At 45.4% G+C, this 18578-nt stretch overlaps 1 protein-coding gene across 3 annotated transcripts in view; it reads right to left on the bottom strand.

The window, feature by feature from the left end:
* Positions 1-18057, bottom strand: part of RHOQ (ras homolog family member Q) — a 35911-nt gene extending 17854 nt beyond the window's left edge. For all 3 annotated transcript variants that reach the window (XM_073339127.1, XM_073339128.1, XM_073339129.1), the window contains exons 1-2: positions 17580-18057; positions 16951-17009 (exon numbers count right to left, since the gene is read on the bottom strand). In XM_073339127.1, coding sequence (XP_073195228.1) covers positions 16951-17009; positions 17580-17721 — 201 coding nt within the window. In that variant the 5' untranslated portion in view covers positions 17722-18057. The remainder of the gene's footprint in view (positions 1-16950; positions 17010-17579) is intronic.
* Between the last annotated feature and the right edge of the window lie 521 nt (positions 18058-18578).

Raw genomic sequence — 18578 nt, 5'->3', positions numbered from 1 at the left:
CTTTCATGGCTTGTAGCAGCAATCATAAGAGGAGGCTCTCAATCAGAACCATCTGTTTTTAGAAGGCAAACCAAAAATAGATATTAGGCAAAGCTGCTAGAGGAATCCAACCTTCATCCAGTGAAGGGTAACTGTAACTGCTGCTCAAAGGGTATGAGTGAAGCACGCACACTTACAAGAGCTGGCTTCTGAAGAGAAGTTCCTGCTACAAATCTAAATTATAATCCATTTCCCTAGCAGTACATTGTAGTGACAGTCTATAAATCCTCACTTCGTATGAGTCACTTTGCCTTACTTTTATCATTTCAGAGTTTGTTTCAAAGCTATCCTTGAAGAGTTAAGGAAAGATTATGCCACCAATAGTTTTCTTCCTGGATAAGAATATTTCCATTTAAAAAGGGCTGATGTGATATTTTTAGATCTGTTCAACAATAAGCAATTGGACAGTACTATCTCCCGTGTCCGTTGTGCACACCAGACAGCTAAATTGAACAGTGAGTTACACCAGGGAAAATCCAGAATAGTTCCACAGGCTTCAAACCTAGTTTCCCAGAATTAAGGGCTAAGCTGCAGGTTTGCTACAAACCCTGAACAAGGGTCAGTGTGAACAAGGTTATGTTTCAGCCAGTCACAATCTGGTTTCTAGTTCCCCACTTGCCCTGGAGGGGAGGGGAAGTAGTCTGTGATAGCGGTATACCTAGCACAAATTACTTGATCTGGTGCATAGGCCCATCTGATCTTGTTCAGCCTTGGCTCTACCTACTCCCCCTCCACCTGTATGGAATGGGGAGAAGCTGCCACAGGAGGCACTGCCAGCGGGAGAGCAGCCAAACGTTGAACTAACTAGGCAGGTCCCAGCCTGGCCCTAAACGAAAGCAGAATTTGCCCTGATAATAGCCTGTGTTATTCCTATTATAGCAGTGTTCAGAGGCACCAATTTGGCCCAAGACCCCATTGTGCTGGCTGCTGCATTTAATTTTCCTACTTCCTGAAATCTTCAAACTTTATTTTCTATACATGCAAAACAAGTTCTGTTGACCCAGACAAGTGTTTGGGGGAAAGAGCACACAGAAAATACCATCTATTTTCACAGGTTTCTGGTTGTGTTTGTGGAGCAAGTGATCCGTTTGCCCAGATTGTGGTCAGTTAGTATTAGATTCACAGGGAAGGCGAGAGGCTGCCAATTTGTGGCCATCATGTATTTTTAATTTATGGCAAAGACACAGAGCCCAGGATAAGTGCTCTCTTACTGTATTATAGAAGGAAATAGTATACCCAAATCCACCTCCAAATTGGGATGAGAAGAACTGTTCAGAGCAGGTATGAATTATACATTGAAAAAGCCTAGTTGAATTATGATTTCTGATACAATTTTATTCTGAAGCATTTGTAAGAGTGAGATTGCTCACATGCCTGAATAGCTGCTTCTTCTTCAGAAATAGCTGGATATTTATCTTTTATACAGAAGCCTGTTAAGCTTAGTTTCAGTGTATTTAACAACTGGAAGAGACCAATGGCATTTATAATAATCGCATTGGGTGAAACTTACCCACCAACACAGTGACAACAGAAGGCTCCCCAATGCAGTGGAAGAGCCATGATGTTGCATAGCGTACGAGTGGGTGGGATGGCCATGAATCAGGAACACTTTGCTCCCCTTTATATGGGGTGCGGCTGACCTCTACATCTGCTGTGCATGGCTCACCACAAGAAGAACTCGGATGGTCTGCAGGGATGGGGGCTGCTCCCTGCATTCACCATTATGCAGCCCAAGTAGCCACACATCCCCACACAGGCTAGGGTCACAGCTGCTGTTCCAGTCTATGGGTTGGTAGAGTGGTTTGCAGAATTGCCCCTACCCTAACCCCCATGTTCAGAAGTAGATTCTATTCCCAACCCCCATGATAGTCCCCAGAACAAGCCTTGTTTATTTGGACTGTGAATAGAAAGAAAGGGGGGGGGGGGAGGTAAATTTAAGCCTTTGGGTCAAGTCTGGCCACCTCCCTGAGGAGGTCCCCCTGGCAGTGAAACTGGTGTGACTCTCCTAGGCAAGGAGGGGAAACGGATGCTTGGATGGAGGCCTGCCCTCTGTGAATGGCATAGAACTCCACTCTGCCTGAGCTTCCTTCTCAGTGGGGGGTGGAGGGAGCCAGATGATCTGCATGGATTTTTCAGTCTTTCCTCATGTGCGGAGACACAGAAGGGCCACCAAAGTCTATTTTGGTGTGAAGCAGCTTTCATAGAGCATCTACGGCACTGATGTCCGAGCATGAGGGAGGATTTCTTCTGCCCAGCCTGAGTAGGTGCTGGACTTGGGATTTGGTCCTTAACATACAATTTTCATGTGACTGTCACTTATATGGCATTTATTTCCATCAGTGTTAATAACAGACAGTCACTAACAACAGAATCATAGAAATCCACAGTGACAGATTTTTTTTAAATGTTGTGTTGTAGCCTGCAACACAATGCAAGACCAAAATGAAATCCATGAGGATCTGGCCCAGAGGAGCTATGGCCATATTCACCACTTGAGGATAGAGACTCATGCAAATAGGTCTATACTATTTGAGTTGGAAACGATGGAGCAACATTTAATGTTCCTGTTCAACCTAAAGTGGACAGCTGAGAGAGGAGGTCAGTTTAATGCTTCTATAGATGTACCACATCATGGCTGGCTAACACCAAGCAAATACTTTATGTGTGGGACTACTTCTAAGTGTCAAACCTATACTAAGACACTCCAGTACTATGATGGTGGGGGACAGTTTACACCAGCCGAGGATCTGGCACAGAGTGAATTAGCCTGCAACTTCCTAAAACAAGCTCTTAGCCTCAGGGATGCTAAGTGTCCTCCTGACCACCACCACATGGTTCACATGTTATGTTTGAGCCCGCAGCCTTTCCAACAACACTGGCACCAACCTGGGAGAGGGGGAGAGCATGCATGGGGTCAATGCAGGGTTGCCAACCCTCCAGGCCTGTCCTGGAGTCTCCAGGAATCAAAGATTAATCTTTAATTAAAGACTGTCATGTGATGAAACCTCCAGGAATACATCCAACCAAAACTGGCAACTCTAGGTTAATGCTAGATAAATTCATTCAACTACCAAGCAGAGATGGGGGGGGAAAAAAAATCAAAGGAAGGAAAGCAATGAGATCCCACTGAGTTCTGTGACATTCCCTGTAAGAAGCTCACACTAACTAGCAACCATTACTCCCTTGGACTTAAATTTAAATACTTGACACTCACCCAGTAGTTCAACAAAAGGCAAAAATTCTACACTCTGAGAATAACGGGATGGTCAGAAATTTAAACTTTCAGCTCAGTTCTTTTCTTCTGGGCGATTGGGTGCACTGCAGACATCTGACAACTCCTTCTACTGTACCAGCACTCGTTACAATTAGTAGAGCCTGTGGGTCAAGCAGCCTTTTCTAGAGGGAATGGAACCAAAAAAAAAAAAGCTGGGGTACTGTAGTGTCTAATATTGGACACGTCCTGTTTGGGTACTATATCCTACATATGTCGGAAGATGGACTCAGTGATCAAATAGACCTTCACAGGGAAAGGACCTATTACAAATAAAGACAAAAGCGATTGTTCCAACACTAATTTAAAAACAGTTCTTATACAATAAATGGGTCTAAGTCTTTATACAGACTCCTTTAGATTAATTCCTGTGATTGTTGCGCATCTAGAATGGCACTAAAGTTGTAAGAGACCAGTGCCACCCAATGTTTTATTTGTAATGAAGGTGGTGTTGGGGCTCAAGCCAACTTTTTTTTTTTACATTCATAACTGATGCAGCAAGCTCAGAGGTGCCAGGGCTCAGCCCTGACGTCACCTCATGCACATTTTATAATACATCACTGTGAAAAACTTTCAGGAATTAAAGGGGATGTGTTTTCTGGAATTCCTCTGCACAATGTGCTGGGGTGTGTGGTTTGTCAAGTGTGTTCAGCATCAGCCTACCTTCAACAGGAGTTCATGGACTTCAGTGGAAGCAGAACTAGCTTAACATTGAGTGCATTTGAAAATCCTACCCCAGGTCTCCACTATTCTGTTAGCAAACCTCTCACTGTTTATGCACAGTCTCTACCTCTGTGTTAAATTACTAATAAAGGCAGCCTGTGTCACCTCTGAGCTCCACCCAAGCATTCACTCCAGACATTGTATCCAAATTTCAGTGAAAACCAATACCCAAGAGGAACTAGCAAGATGCATACTTAACACTCAGCAACACGGATGATCATTCAGCATTCATTCTTATCTCTGGCTGTTGCTATGTCTAATTTAGATTGCAAGCTGCTTGAGGCAGGATTCTGTCTTTGCTTTGTCTATAAAGCACTGTGTTCACCTATGATGCTGATAAATGTTCCTTTGCTCTGGACGATAGTGTTTTGTTATATGCAAATCACCAAGTGCTGGCTATTGCAAGAAGAATTACTGTATTTACTGCCACAGAATGATGCAGTATAGAACATTAAAGAAGAATTATTACTGTAATAGCTACATGGGTCAAATGACAATCTTTCCATAACTCTTTTATAAGTGTTACTTTGGTATTTAAAAGCATTTTTCATAAACAGGTTATTCAATTCCAAACTAATATGAAATGGACTTTTCTTTTTACTGCTCTCCCATTCTTTCCAGTTTCTCAATAAGATTATAAAAAGAGGGGGCGATGGTGGGTTTGGTTTTTTAGTTAGAAAAAATAAGTTTTGAGGCTCTGTTCAAAAGTATGTATTCTAGGAACGGTAATATTCATAAGTGTTGCTAACTCTTGTGATTTTTACTGCAAGTCTCATGAAATCTAGTGTTTTTCTTAAAGCCGCAGCTGCTGGGCCTGTGATCACAGCTTTAATTTAAAGGCAAAGGTGAGTTTCTAGCCCTTATGAGTGTGGAGAAAAACTTGAAAACATTAACCCGAAAGACTCAAATCAGAAGACAAATGAAAAGAACTTCAGAGTGGATTTTTTTTTCCCCAGAAGTGTCATGGATTGGGGGAGGGGTGGAACTGACTCATGATTTTTGAAGGTTTAGGATTGGCAATTAATAATGTTTTGTCAAATTAAATTGACTGCCATTTTGTCGATGTGCTCTTGATATAGGACCTGACGGAAAGCCCATTGAAGTCAGTGGAAAGACTCTTGTTGACTTCAAATAGTTTTGGATTAGCCCTAATATAGATACTAATAAGACAAGTAATATGATCTAAGGTATTTAACTATGGAAAGTAGATATAAACTGAAAACTATGTATTCAGGTCCAGATTAGGCTTAAGCTGGGGTTCAAAGTTGGCTGCAGAAAATGGGTCCCTTCTTATTTTAGAACGAAAGTAAGCAAAGATTCAGATAAGGAGAGTCAATTACAAACCTCCCCGAAATTCTCAAAGTTTGGTATAATCTCTATCAGAATGGCTGGACTTAATTAAACCACCTTAACTGAGAGGTGAGACGGATGAGATTGGATATTATCCTTTATCAAATGAGTGCAGATGTGACCAGTTAAAATCAATGCAGAAAAACAAAAAACCAAACAGGTGGAAATGTCGTACCGGCAGATCAGTAATTACTGTTTGGGTTCAATATTGTCTTTTTAATTTATGGGAGGTTCACAGAGTATTAGATAGGTGTCACTAAAACCTAACTGTCAGAATAAAGAATGGTTTCAGAGTAACAGCCGTGTTAGTCTGTCTTTGCAAAAAGAAAAGGAGTACTTGTGGCACCTTAGAGACTAACCAATTTATTTGAGCATGAGCTTTCGTGAGCTACAGCTCACTTCATCGGATGTTTGCATCCGATGAAGTGAGCTGTAGCTCACGAAAGCTCATGCTCAAATAAATTGGTTAGTCTCTAAGGTGCCACAAGTACTCCTTTTCTTTTTATAATAAAGAATGGAGTTCATATGGATCTTGGTTTCAAATTCAAGGACACCTCGTTACTATTAATCTAAAAAGTGGAATTTTTACTTGACTGTATAGTCAGTGTGAAATAGTCTGTTTAGTAGTAGGGTCTCAGCAGAGATTCCAGAAATGGGTTTCAAACATTTCATTTGTATTCTTTAGTTATAGAGATTTCACAAAAGGGCCTCTCACACTGGGCTAATTGGCTCTGAGGTCTTTACTAAGCTCTGGCACTGACTTTGTGACTTTGGTTAAATCACTTAGGTCTGTAGTTTCCAAAAGCATCCATTACATTTTGGTACCCAATTTAAGGTACCCAGGGCCTGATTTTCAAAAGGAACTTTTACCTCTTAGCACAAACTGGGGGAAAAAATGTTTTAGGTGTCTCAAATTTACCTCCCAAGTTTAATAGGCACTTTTGAAAATGCAGGCCTTGGTATCTCTGATCCTCAGTTTTCCCCCCATCTATGTACTAGGGATAGGGATACTTCTCTACCTCACAAGGGTGCTGGGAAACTTGTTTAATTGATGTTTATGAATCCTTTTGAGATGATTAGATGGAAAGCGCTGCACAAGAATTATTCTTCAAAAAGCATTTTTAAAGCAACCTGTAGTTTTTAGTGTTCCCTTTACTATTACTGAGGATATCAGGTTTTCATTAACAACTCTTCCCTATAATTCTCAGCCTGATCCAGCAAACGAATTAACAAAATTGTGTTTGACACTAGTCTGTTGCCCTGTAGATACTGTAAGGCTTAAATTGCACACAGCATATCTGGCACATTTTCATTTAAATGTCATCTGCACATACCCATTTCTACAGGCTAGTTGCTGCTGGAGAGCTCCATGTTCTGGCTAGGGACGCCATCCCCGTGCACACACCAACCGCTCGAGGGAGCATGTCCTGTGCTCTACACAGGACTGAGGTGCTGAAATATACATGGGGCAGTGTGCACCCAACAGTGGGCACATAGGCCAGCTGCAGCTGGGAAGCTAACTAGAAAGGGAGAAGTGATAATTGCTATAATTTATGTATCTACTAAAATAGCCATTTTTTTTCAAGTTTTACAATAACTGAGATTCAAGCTGTTAACTGTTATGGACGCTGCGTTTGATGGATTTGCACTTGCATGCTCCAGGGCTGCATTTGGCCCAAGACTCCATTTCAGGACCAACTAAGAGTAAATGGGCCATAAGGGAAGAAAGCCATATTTCAACACAACATACCTGTAACTAGCCAGAAAAGATGTGTTGCATTATCAAGTCAGTAAGATGGTGAAAAGAGAAAAGACGGCTGAACTGGATCATCTGATAATGGCTAGAGAGGTGGCCAGCAGGGATTACAGATATCACTACTATCTCTCAGTGTATTTATAGCAACAACAAATAATCTCATTCTGCAAATTGTGTACACAATGTGTCAATGTAACTATGCCTTTCCATCATTCTCATCTCCCTCATACATGCCCCTAGCTTCTAACTCGTTTTTGTGCCTTGTCTTAATTTAGGTCCCAGTCTTGCAAACACTTACACATGTGCTCAACTTTTAGCACCTTAGTCATATTTACTTCAAGAAAGAAAAGGATTTCCAATACCAGGGCCTACATTAAGACAAGAGCCTTTGACTTCTGGGAGAATACCCAGATTTAAGTATGCCCCGAAGTGTTTGCAAGAGGGGCCATCTCTATTAGCTAGTCCAATAGCACCCAGATGACTGAGGCTGCCGGGTGCTATTGGAATACAAATCCCCATCATTATCTGAAGTGGGTAAACAAAGGGCTCAGTACCTTCAACTTCTGTAGGTTTCAGTGGGAGCTGAAGAGGAGCTCAGAGCTTTACAGCCTTAGACTCACAACATGCTCCTTACTCAAAAGGGAGGGGCAACCTGTGTTCTCGAAGCAGGCTGAGTCTCAGCAAGGAAACGTGGAGGCAGTAACATTAACCTCTAGGTGAAATCCAGCCACCCTGAAAAAACAGTGGTCCCCTAATGAGCACCACTGCAGCACACTGTTACTTGTCCATTGTACACTGGCATATCCTCTCAAAGGGAGAGGTTGCTAGAAAGTGAGGGAAAATATAAATGAGGGAGGAAATCTAGACAACTTAAAAATGGGTGACATTAACTACAAATCCTGAGGGTCGGATATGAAACTCAGATGGTCAAAAATAATTCTCCTCAGCTTCATTGAATTCCTATACACAGCAACAGGGCTGGGTGGAGCAAGAGACTGCCCCCCTGAGAGGAGCTGGCTGTGGAATGCCTTATCTACATGGCATGGCCACTGGAGAGGCATAGTTATCACCCTCCTCCTGGCCTAGGAGCTGGAACAGCTGCAGAACTAAACATGCTACTAGAGCTTCTGCTGTCCAGCTGCTGTACTGGCTATTTTCTGCTGAATAGGCCCTAAATGTTTTCAGTCAGAGGAAAGCCTGGTGGGTGGGTGCACGTATGCACCCACAGAGCAATGTCTGTCTGTATATAGAAAGAAGACTGTGTGTGAGATCCTGACTAGTCTTATTGTTCTGTATATTCACAATCTCAGATCAACAGAACTTTTATCCTCTAATCTTGTTATGAAGATATCAGAATTAGTCTTTGAAACTAGGTCTGAAGGAGTAAGTGATCTGTAGTAGTTTGTGGTGATTAAGAACCCTACTATTAGTTTCCAACTGGCTTCTTCACAGCACACCCAGTACAAAGCCTACAGAACCTTCCACTGAACAAAAGCCTCTCACAGGTGGATAAGTGTGGGAATAAGTAAAGAGACACCTGGGTTGACAAGAGAGCTTGAGTACATCAGGGAAAGGAGGAGGGCCCAGTGGCTTTGGCACTAGCAAGAGACCCCAGTACAATTCCTTGATCTGCCACAGACTTCTTTGGGCAAGTTACCTAGTCTCTGCATGCCCCAGTTTCTCATCTGTATAATAGGTAAATACTAAGTCCCCATCTTACAGGGGTGTTGTATGGATAACTACTATGGTAAAGGGAGGGCCACATACATGACAAAGCTCTGAGAAGATAGGTGCTATGGGGATGACACAGTATTTTATAGCAAACCAATTTGCAGTGGGACAGGGAGGAAATCACCTGCACCACTAAGTCAGAATGTCAGGATAGATCCTCTGCTGGTGTAAATCAGGAAAGCTTCAATGCAGCTATTCTTACATACAGCCGCTGAGGATACAATTAGTATATTGTTAAATTAGCAGTCTGCAGCAGACATATTTAGGAAGCCGCCTGCTATCACACTGACATGGAGGAGACACCCAGAAGCAAGATCTATAATGCTTTGAATATTTTTATTTTCTATTTTAAGAATATGGTTTTAGAAGCTTTAAAGGAACATTTCTGTCCCCCTACCCCAGAGGTTCTTAACTTTTCCTTCTAAGCCCCCCCCCCCCCCCCAACATGCTATAAAAATTCCACAGCCCACCCATGCCACAACAACTATTTTTCAGTAGATTAAAAGCCAGGGCTGGTGTTACAGGGTAGCAAGCAGAGCAAATGCCCAGGGCCACACCACAAGGGGCCCTGCAAAGCTAAGTTACTCAGGCTTCTGGGAACTGCAGCCAATGAGAGCTGTGGGGACAGCGTTTGTGGGCACGAGTAGTGCATGGAGCCCCCTCCCCCCACCCTGGGGCCACAGGAACGTGCCAGCTGCTTCTGGGAGCAATGTAGGGCCAGGGCAGGCAGGAAGCCTGCCTTAGCCCCACTGTGCCGCCGATAGAGAGCCGCCCGTAGTAAGCGCCTCCCAGCTGGAGCTTACACCCCTACCCCAGCCCAGAGCCCCTTCTGGCACCCAAACTCCCTCCCAGAGCCTGCAGCCCTCATCCCCTCCCACACCCCAACCCCCTGCCCCAGGCTCAGCCCGGAGTCCCCTTCCACACCCCGAACCCCTCAGCCCCACATCCCCTCCTGCCCCCCAAGCCCCTGCCCCATCCTGGTGAAAGTGGGTGAGGGTGGGAGAGAGTGAGTGACAAAGGGAGGGGGGATGGAGTGGGGCCTTGGGGAATGGGAGGGGCAGGGGTGTTTGGGTTTGTGTGATTAGACAGTTGGCAACCCTACTTTGGCTTCAGCCCAGGGAGGAGGGGCTCAGGCTTTGGCTTTCTGTCCTGGGCCCCAGTGAGTCTAATGCTGGCCCTGCTCTCTGCTTTATTTTGGTGGACCCCCTGAAACCTGCTCACAGCCCCCCAAGGGGCCCTGTGCCCCTGGTTGAGAACTGCTGCCCTCCCCCATTTCTCTTGTTCCATTTGGCAAACACTGACCTCGTCACAGCGCCACTACTGGTTTCAAGGAATTGAAATAAAAATGGCTATTTTGGCTTAAACACCTCCACTTGATACAGCAACTCATTGTAGCAGAGCATCTGTATCTTCATGCACCAGCATAATCCCAGATGACATCATAACTCTGGGAAGAAGGGCTTGCCAGATACAGTCTGCTGGCTCATCAGAAGCAGTTATAAACACACCAGGCTGGGCTGAGTGGGAGGCAAGCATAGAGGAGGACAAGCCTCTGCAAGGTTCCCCTCATGGTGTTCCCCTCTGATTTTTTCTGATGGGGGAAGGGTTTGCTGCTCTTCCTACCACTCCACCCTAGAAAAAGTCACGGAAACCCATCCAAATGCCCTTGGGGAAGCCATAGGAGGCTGAGTCTACTACCCATGCAGAGATCCATGGTAATCCTGTAGGCCTGGCCACCAGCACCTCCGAGCACAGCTCCACTTGTGCCTAGCTATCAAGTACTCCCCCTAGTTATAACTGCCCCTGGGGATTCCTCTCCAACCCTTTAAAGGGGACTCCCAACCACACCGGGGACCCTGTAGAAAGGATCTCTCTCACACACACACCCCTAGGCTTTATGACCATTTCCTCAGAATCTCCAGCGGAGCAGTGGGAGGACACATCCCTGTCCCCAGCCCACTTTGCCATCTTCCTCTCCCTTGTGCTAATCCTGGACCTGGTGGGCACATTCCATGGAGGTGGAGGAACAAGAGCATGGGGGACAGTGATATAAAGGCAGCTGAGCCCTCATCACAAAGGGGAGATCTGCATGTGGATCTGGTAAGGGAGGGGGGCCAAACACAATTTCCTCTTTTCCCCCCATTGTTGGGCACCTTACAAAGATACTGCAGACACTACTTTTTTTTAAATGGGCTGGTACACTTAAAAAGCTAGGGCCAAATTCACTGACCCTAAGTCAAGTGAGTCACCCTGCTTGAGTAAAGGCCGCAGGATCCGGTCCATCAGATTATAACACTTTTAAAGTTTAAATTTTGAGGACTAAAAATCTTAACAGAGTTTCTTTGACTTACTACTCCAAGTCTGGACACCTAACACTAACCAGCTTTGCCTGAGATGAATCAGGAGTAACTCAATTTATCTAACTGCTATGTATTAACTGGTGCATCCCACTAGTTACACAGGAGGACATAGGGTAGCCAGCTTCTATACTGGTCTGCTTGCAATACATAAACATACAGAATACTGCAAGACTGAGACAAAGCTGTATGTTCACTGTTAACGCCCCACAATAGTAACAAGCTGAGACTGAGTGATTTCAGATGCCACTTAACACTAAGCTCTGTTTAAAACCAGTGGTCCTGCGTTTTCTGTACTGTACTTTAAAGAGGTTTTAGAATGTTAATAAATGTTTTATTAAGTCAAATGCCCTATTTTCTTGAATGTATTTTTAAATGTTCCATATATTAGAGTTTTGGCATTATAGGACAGGCTTAATTCCAGTCTGACAACAAAACATTTACGGAAGAGTTGAATGTTGGATAATAGGACTGTGATAGAGGAAATACTGAATGACTCTCTTTTATATGTGCACTACTGACCTGTATTTATATCAGTGAAATCATAGTCATGAATAGGGCCCTACCAAATTCATGGTCCATTTTGGTCAATTTCACAGTTATAAGATTTTTAAAATCATAACTTTCAAAATCTCAGATTTCACAGTGTAATTGTCGGGGCCCTGATCCAAAAAGAAGTTGGGGTAGGGGCTGCAAAGTAATTGTAGGGGGGGTTGCAGTACTGCTACCCTTACTTCTGTGCTGCTGCTGTGGGTGGCATTGCTGCCCTCAGAGTTGGGCAGCCAGAGAGCGGTGACTGCTGGCTGGGAGCCCAGCTCTGAAGGCAGAGCTGCTGCCAGCAGCAGCGCAGAAGTAAGCATGGCATGGTCTGGTATTGCCCCCCTTACTTCTGCACTGCTGCCTGCAGAGCTGGGCCCTCAGTCTGCAGACACCACTGTTCAACCACCCAGCTCTGAAGGCAGCAGCACAGAAGTAAGGGTGGCATGTTAGGATATTGCCACCTTTGCTTCTGCACAGCTGCTGGCGGAGTGCTGCCTTCAGAGCTGGGCACACGGCCAACAGCTGCTGCTCTCCGGCTGCCCAGCTCTCAAGGCAGGGCAGAAGTAAGGGTGGCAACACCATTAAGCCCCCCCCCCCCCCCCCCCGCCAAAAAAAATAACCTTGCAATCCCCCTGCAACTCCCTTTTGGGTCAGGACCCTCAGTTTGAGAAACACTGGTCTCCTCTGTGAAATCTGTATAGTATTGGTTAAAGGCACACAAAAGACCAGATTTCACAGGAGGAGATCAGATTTCACGGTCCGTGAGGCGTTTTTCATGGCCATGAATTTGATAGGGCCCTAGTCATGAAACATGACTTTCTGGTTTAAAAACAAGACAAAAACAAATACCCTTCAGGTACAGATATGACTTTGCCTAGCTGGAAATGAGGCCAGTTCAAATACTGATTTCTGCTGCCTCTGCTAGTAGTTTTGCCATTCATTTCATGCCAATGAAAGCATATTATATATAACTGGGTGAATGTTGTTTACTTTGCTTAAGATGAATGTCTGTCTGAAACATATACTCTAGTTCAAACACTAGTTGTTGGGCTACATATAGAAATCACAGCGTGGAAGTCTATGGCCTGTATTATGAAGATCAGACTAGATTATCTTAATGAAAAAAAACTTACATATATTTGAAATGAAAAACACAGTTATGTTCCTTGCAGTCAGGAGTTTTGAACCATTTAAAAAAGAAATTTGGCCTCAATCCTGCAGTATACAGAGTGCCTCCTTGTGAGAGGCTCAAGAATCATAGAATATCAGGGTTGGAAGGGACCTCGGGAGGTCATCTAGTCCAACCCCCTGCTCAAAAGCAGGACCAATCCCCAATTAAATAATCCCAGCCAGGGTTTTGTCAAGCCTGACCTTAAAAACTTCTAAGGAAGGAGATTCTACCACCTCCCTAGGTAACGCATTCCAGTGTTTCACCACCCTCCTAGTGAAAAAGTTTTTCTTAATATCCAACCTAAACCTCCCCCACTGCAACTTGAGACCATTACTCCTTGTCCTGTCCTCTTCTACCACTGAGAATAGTCTAGAACCATCCTCTCTGGAACCACCTCTCAGGTAGTTGAAAGCAGCTATCAAATCCCCCCTCATTCTTCTCTTCCATAGACTAAACAATCCCAGTTCCCTCAGCCTCTCCTCATAAGTCATGTGTTCCAGACCCCTAATCATTTTTGTTCCCCTTCGCTGGACTCTCTCCAATTTATCCACATCCTTCTTGTAGTGTGGGGCCCAAAACTGGACACAGTACTCCAGATGAGGCCTCACCAATGTCGAATAGAGGGGGACGATCACGTCCCTCGATCTGCTCGCTATGCCCCTACTTATACATCCCAAAATGCATTGGCCTTCTTGGCAACAAGGGCACACTGCTGACTCATATCCAGCTTCTCGTCCACTGTCACCCCAGGTCCTTTTCCGCAGAACTGCTGCCTAGCCATTCGGTCCCTAGTCTGTAGCTGTGCATTGGGTTCTTCCGTCCTAAGTGCAGGACCCTGCACTTATCCTTATTGAACCTCATCAGATTTCTTTTGGCCCAATCCTCCCATTTGTCTAGGTCCCTCTGTATCCTATCCCTCCCCTCCAGCGTATCTACCACTCCTCCCAGTTTAGTATCATCCGCAAATTTGCTGAGAATGCAATCCACACCATCCTCCAGATCATTTATGAAGCTATTGAACAAAACCGGCCCCAGGACCGACCCCTGGGGCACTCCACTTGACACCGGCTGCCAACTAGACATGGAGCCATTGATCACTATCCGTTGAGCCCGACAATCTAGCCATCTTTCTACCCACCTTATAGTGCATTCATCCAGCCCTTACTTCTTTAACTTGCTGACAAGAATACTGTGGGAGACCGTGTCAAAAGCTTTGCTAAAGTCAAGAAAAAATACATCCACTGCTTTCCCTTCCTCCACAGAACCAGTAATCTCATCATAGAAGGCGATTAGATTAGTCAGGCATGACCTTCCCTTGGTGAATCCATGCTGACTGTTCCTGATCACTTTCCTCTCCTCTAAGTGCTTCAGGATTGATTCTTTGAGGACCTGCTCCATGATTTTTCCGGGGACTGAGGTGCGGCTGACTGGCCTGGAGTTCCCAGGATCCTCCTTCTTCCCTTTTTTAAAGATTGGCACTACATTAGCCTTTTTCCAGTCATCCGGGACTTCCCCCATTTGCCACGAGTTTTCAAAAGATAATGGCCAATGGCTCTGCAATCACATCCGCCAATTCCTTTAGCACTCTCGGATGCAACTCGTCCGGCCCCATGGACTTGTGCACGTCCAGCTTTTCTAAATAGTCCCTAACCACCTCTTTCTCCACAGAGGGCTGGCCATCTATTCCCCATGTTGTGATGCCCAGCGCAGCAGTCTGGGAGCTGACCTTGTTAGTGAAGACAGAGGCAAAAAAAGCATTGAGTACATTAGCTTTTTCCACATCCTCTGTCACTAGGTTGCCTCCCTCATTCATTAAGGGGCCCACACTTTCCTTGGCTTTCTTCTTGTTGCCAACATACCTGAAGAACCCCTTCTTGTTACTCTTAAAATCTCTCGCTAGCTGCAGCTCCAGGTGCGATTTGGCCCTCCTGATTTCATTCCTACATGCCCGAGCAATATTTTTATACTCTTCCCTGGTCATATGTCCAACCTTCCACTTCTTGTAAGCTTCTTTTTTATGTTTAAGATCCGCTAGGATTTCACCGTTAAGCCAAGCTGGTCGCCTGCCATATTTACTATTCTTTCGACACATCGGGATGGTTTGTCCCTGTAACCTCAACAGGGATTCCTTGAAATACAGACAGCTCTCCTGGACTCCTTTCCCCTTCATGTTAGTCCCCCAGGGGATCCTACCCATCTGTTCCCTGAGGGAGTCGAAGTCTGCTTTCCTGAAGTCCAGGGTCCGTATCCTGCTGCTTACCTTTCTTCCCTGTGTCAGGATCCAACTCATGGTCACTGCCTCCCAGATTCCCATCCACTTTTGCTTCCCCTACTAATTCTTCCCGGTTTGTGAGCAGCAGGTCAAGAAAGCTCCCCCCGAGTTGGCTCCTCTAGCACTTGCACCAGGAAATTGTCCCCTACGCTTTCCAAAAACTTCCTGGATTGTCTATGCACCGCTGTATTGCTCTCCCAGCAGATATCAGGAAGATTAAAGTCACCCATGAGAACCAGGGCGTGCGATCTAGTAGCTTCTGCAAGCTGCCGGAAGAAAGCCTCATCCACCTCATCCCCCTGGTCCGGTGGTCTATAGCAGACTCCCACCACTACATCACTCTTGTTGCTCACACTTCTAAACTTAATCCAGAGACACTCAGGTTTTTCTGCAGTTTCGTACCGGAGCTCTGAGCAGTCATACTGCTCCTTTACATACAGTGCTACTCCCCCACCTTTTCTGCCCTGCCTGTCCTTCCTGAACAGTTTATAACCATCCATGACAGTACTCCAGTCATGTGAGTTATCCCACCAAGTCTCTGTTATTCCAATCACGTCATAATTCCTTGACATCACCAGGACCTCCAGTTCTCCCTGCTTGTTTCCAAGGCTTTGTGCATTCGTATATAAGCACTTGAGATAACCTGCTGATCGCCCCTCATTCTCAGTATGAGGCAGGACATTGCAATGTCAACCTACATGAATTATTTTGTTTAGATAAGCCACCCCACACAGCTCCATGTAATTTAACTTCTGCAGATTTGCAGAAAGTAGGTGTTTTTAATGTAAACTCAATAGTTATTGAAATCTTTTCTTGACATCGTAACAACAGTAGCCACAAATATCAATACAATAATACTAGGGATCCCTTGCACTTCAAGCAGGTTTTATTTGCCATAAGCAGTTTTTAAAACTACAGGTGGACAAAACATCTTTCACAATAGGATTTGTATTTGGAGGCTTGCTAGCACAAATTATTCAGTTTGTTTTGTTTGGGCACCAAATAAATTATTACAAATGGAGGTGGCGGAGAGTGATACTGCCTCATTTTAAGTGCTCTTTTTTATAAATTGCAAAACTTTTAGTTATTTAAATTTTCCTAATTAAGCGAGACTGCACTAATCTGGGATTCTGTCAGATGTGGTGTGCTTGAAACAGAAGAGAAACAGATCGCACACTGCATAAAGCCATTCAGAATACTAATCAAAAGAGGGTTTCAAATCTGGACAGGCTACAGAAGTCATTACAGTTGTTTAGACTCGGAATGATGATTTCAGGAATTCAAGTGATGTTACGTTTGTTACAGCACCGCAACACCAGACAAAATCCTTCCCAGAATATTAGATGATGCCATTATCCACCATTCAGAACTCTACAGTCACGTACTTCAATCACCAATAAGGGACTAGACAGAGAACTCAAGAGGACCTGGCCATTTAAAACTAAAAATAAAGTCTACCACAGCTGACTGGAATAAGAGTTTGATTAATTATTTTTTTAAACCCAACATCCTGTTTTTATCATTGGTTTTAAAAACATGGCAACACATGGAACTTGATGGAAGCAGGTGATTATTACAAATCAGTGTAGCGAGACAGTCCAACATAAATGAACACCCCTGAATTAATCAGTGTGTATAGAACGATGAAAATAACTGAGCTTTGGAAAACACTTCAGACTGGAATAATAAAAAACCTCCAGGTGCTGGATTAACGCTTTGGCTGGATCTGAAAGTACTCACCTGTCCTGCAGTATCGTACAGCCCCAGCAGATACTGCTTCCCCCCAACTGTAACAGTGACTGTAAAAAAAGAGGAGAAAAGAAAGGTGTCGCTAATAATGTAGCTAATGGGCGTGGAAAAACAAAGGCAGGGGAGTGTTTTCAGTTATACGAGTAGACTCAACATTTAAAAAAAAAAACAACAGAGGTCTAAAAAAGCTACTAGAAGAACACGTCTGCAATGCACTTGGAGATGCAGAAAGAATGGGTTTAATATTGATGTCCTTTCACGTCCAGCACCCAGAGCGAGTGGCAGTCCTGTTTAAACCCTTTCCAGGCACTTCTTAATTGGTTGGTCTCGTTCAGACATTTATATACGCCGGCATCGCCCCCCAGCACTTACAGCATACTGGGCCAGGACCCTCTGTGTGCCCTTTCACCTGGCGGGCCCTTTCCAAGGGGAGGCGGCCGGGCAAAGGCAGGCCCGGCACAGAAGGGTTAAAACCAGCCTGTGTGAAGAAGGTCAAGGCAGGAGGCTCAGGGCTGGAAGACGGCAAAGTTCCGCTCAAGTTCTGCTCTCGCCGAGGAGGAGCCTCTTACTCAGCACTTCTGCGCGCCCGCCTTTCAGCGCCGGTCGCGGGCGCCCCTTACCTGCGTAGTGGTCAAACACGGTGGGCACGTACTCCTCTGGAAAGGCGTCGTTGGCATAGCTCATCAGCAGGCAAGTTTTGCCCACGGCCCCGTCCCCCACCACCACGCATTTCAGCATGACCGTCCCGCTCCCATTGGCCATGGTTCGGGGCCAGTCGTCATGGTCAAGGCTTCAGCAGCGCTCCGCAGGGCGACCCCGCATCCCCGCCGCCCCCGGCTGCGGGTCGCTTAGCAGGCGCCGCCGCTCGCCGGAGATGGCATTTCTCTCCCCCGCCCGCCCGCCCGCCCTGGCAGGCAGGGCCAAATTTGGCTCGGAGGGATTTTCCTTCCTCTCGCCCCAGCCAGCTGAGCTCGATGACACAATGGATCATAAGACTTGCAGCGCCGAGAAAACAGGAACTTTGAGCAGGAAAACCAGTACAAAGCACGGCACTTTTCTCCTCTCTCCCAGGCGGCCACCCAGGCGCCAGCTAGCCCCGCACCCCCGCACCCAGGCTGCAGCGACAAACACCCCAGGGAGAGGGGCCAGGGCAGAGCTCCCCACAGCAAGTGTTCCGCCACTTTCCTTCCCACCCCCTCCCCCAACGTGTCCCGGCTTCAGCCACCACTTCGGAAACCCTGCAAGCTCAGACTAGCTTGATTCGGAGGGGAAAGGAGGAGCGAAGCCAAAGGGCTAAAGAGCAACTGAGGGCTCCTCTCCAAAGAGCCAGCAGCTCTGAGAAACGTCCGAGGCTTTGCCAGGGCGCCCCGGGCTTCCTTCTGGAAAGGAAAAGAAAAAGGGGAATCCCTTCCTCCAATAAAACCACCGTCACATGCCAGCTGATTTGGGAGCTGACCGTCTTGTAGATGAGCTAGCTGTCTGAAAGAGGGAGTTTTAAACGAGATGGATTAGCTAGATGGATAGAGATGATGATGTACATATATACATGCACCTATATGAAACAAACCCGTATCTATGCATATTAAAATTTCATCTCTATAGAACATGAGATTGTAACG

The sequence above is a fragment of the Lepidochelys kempii genome, chromosome 3, assembly GCF_965140265.1.
Source record: "Lepidochelys kempii isolate rLepKem1 chromosome 3, rLepKem1.hap2, whole genome shotgun sequence".
NCBI classification, from domain to species: domain Eukaryota; kingdom Metazoa; phylum Chordata; order Testudines; family Cheloniidae; genus Lepidochelys; species Lepidochelys kempii.
Note: the sequence above shows the minus strand (reverse complement) of the source record. Positions and strands in the feature narration are given on the sequence as shown.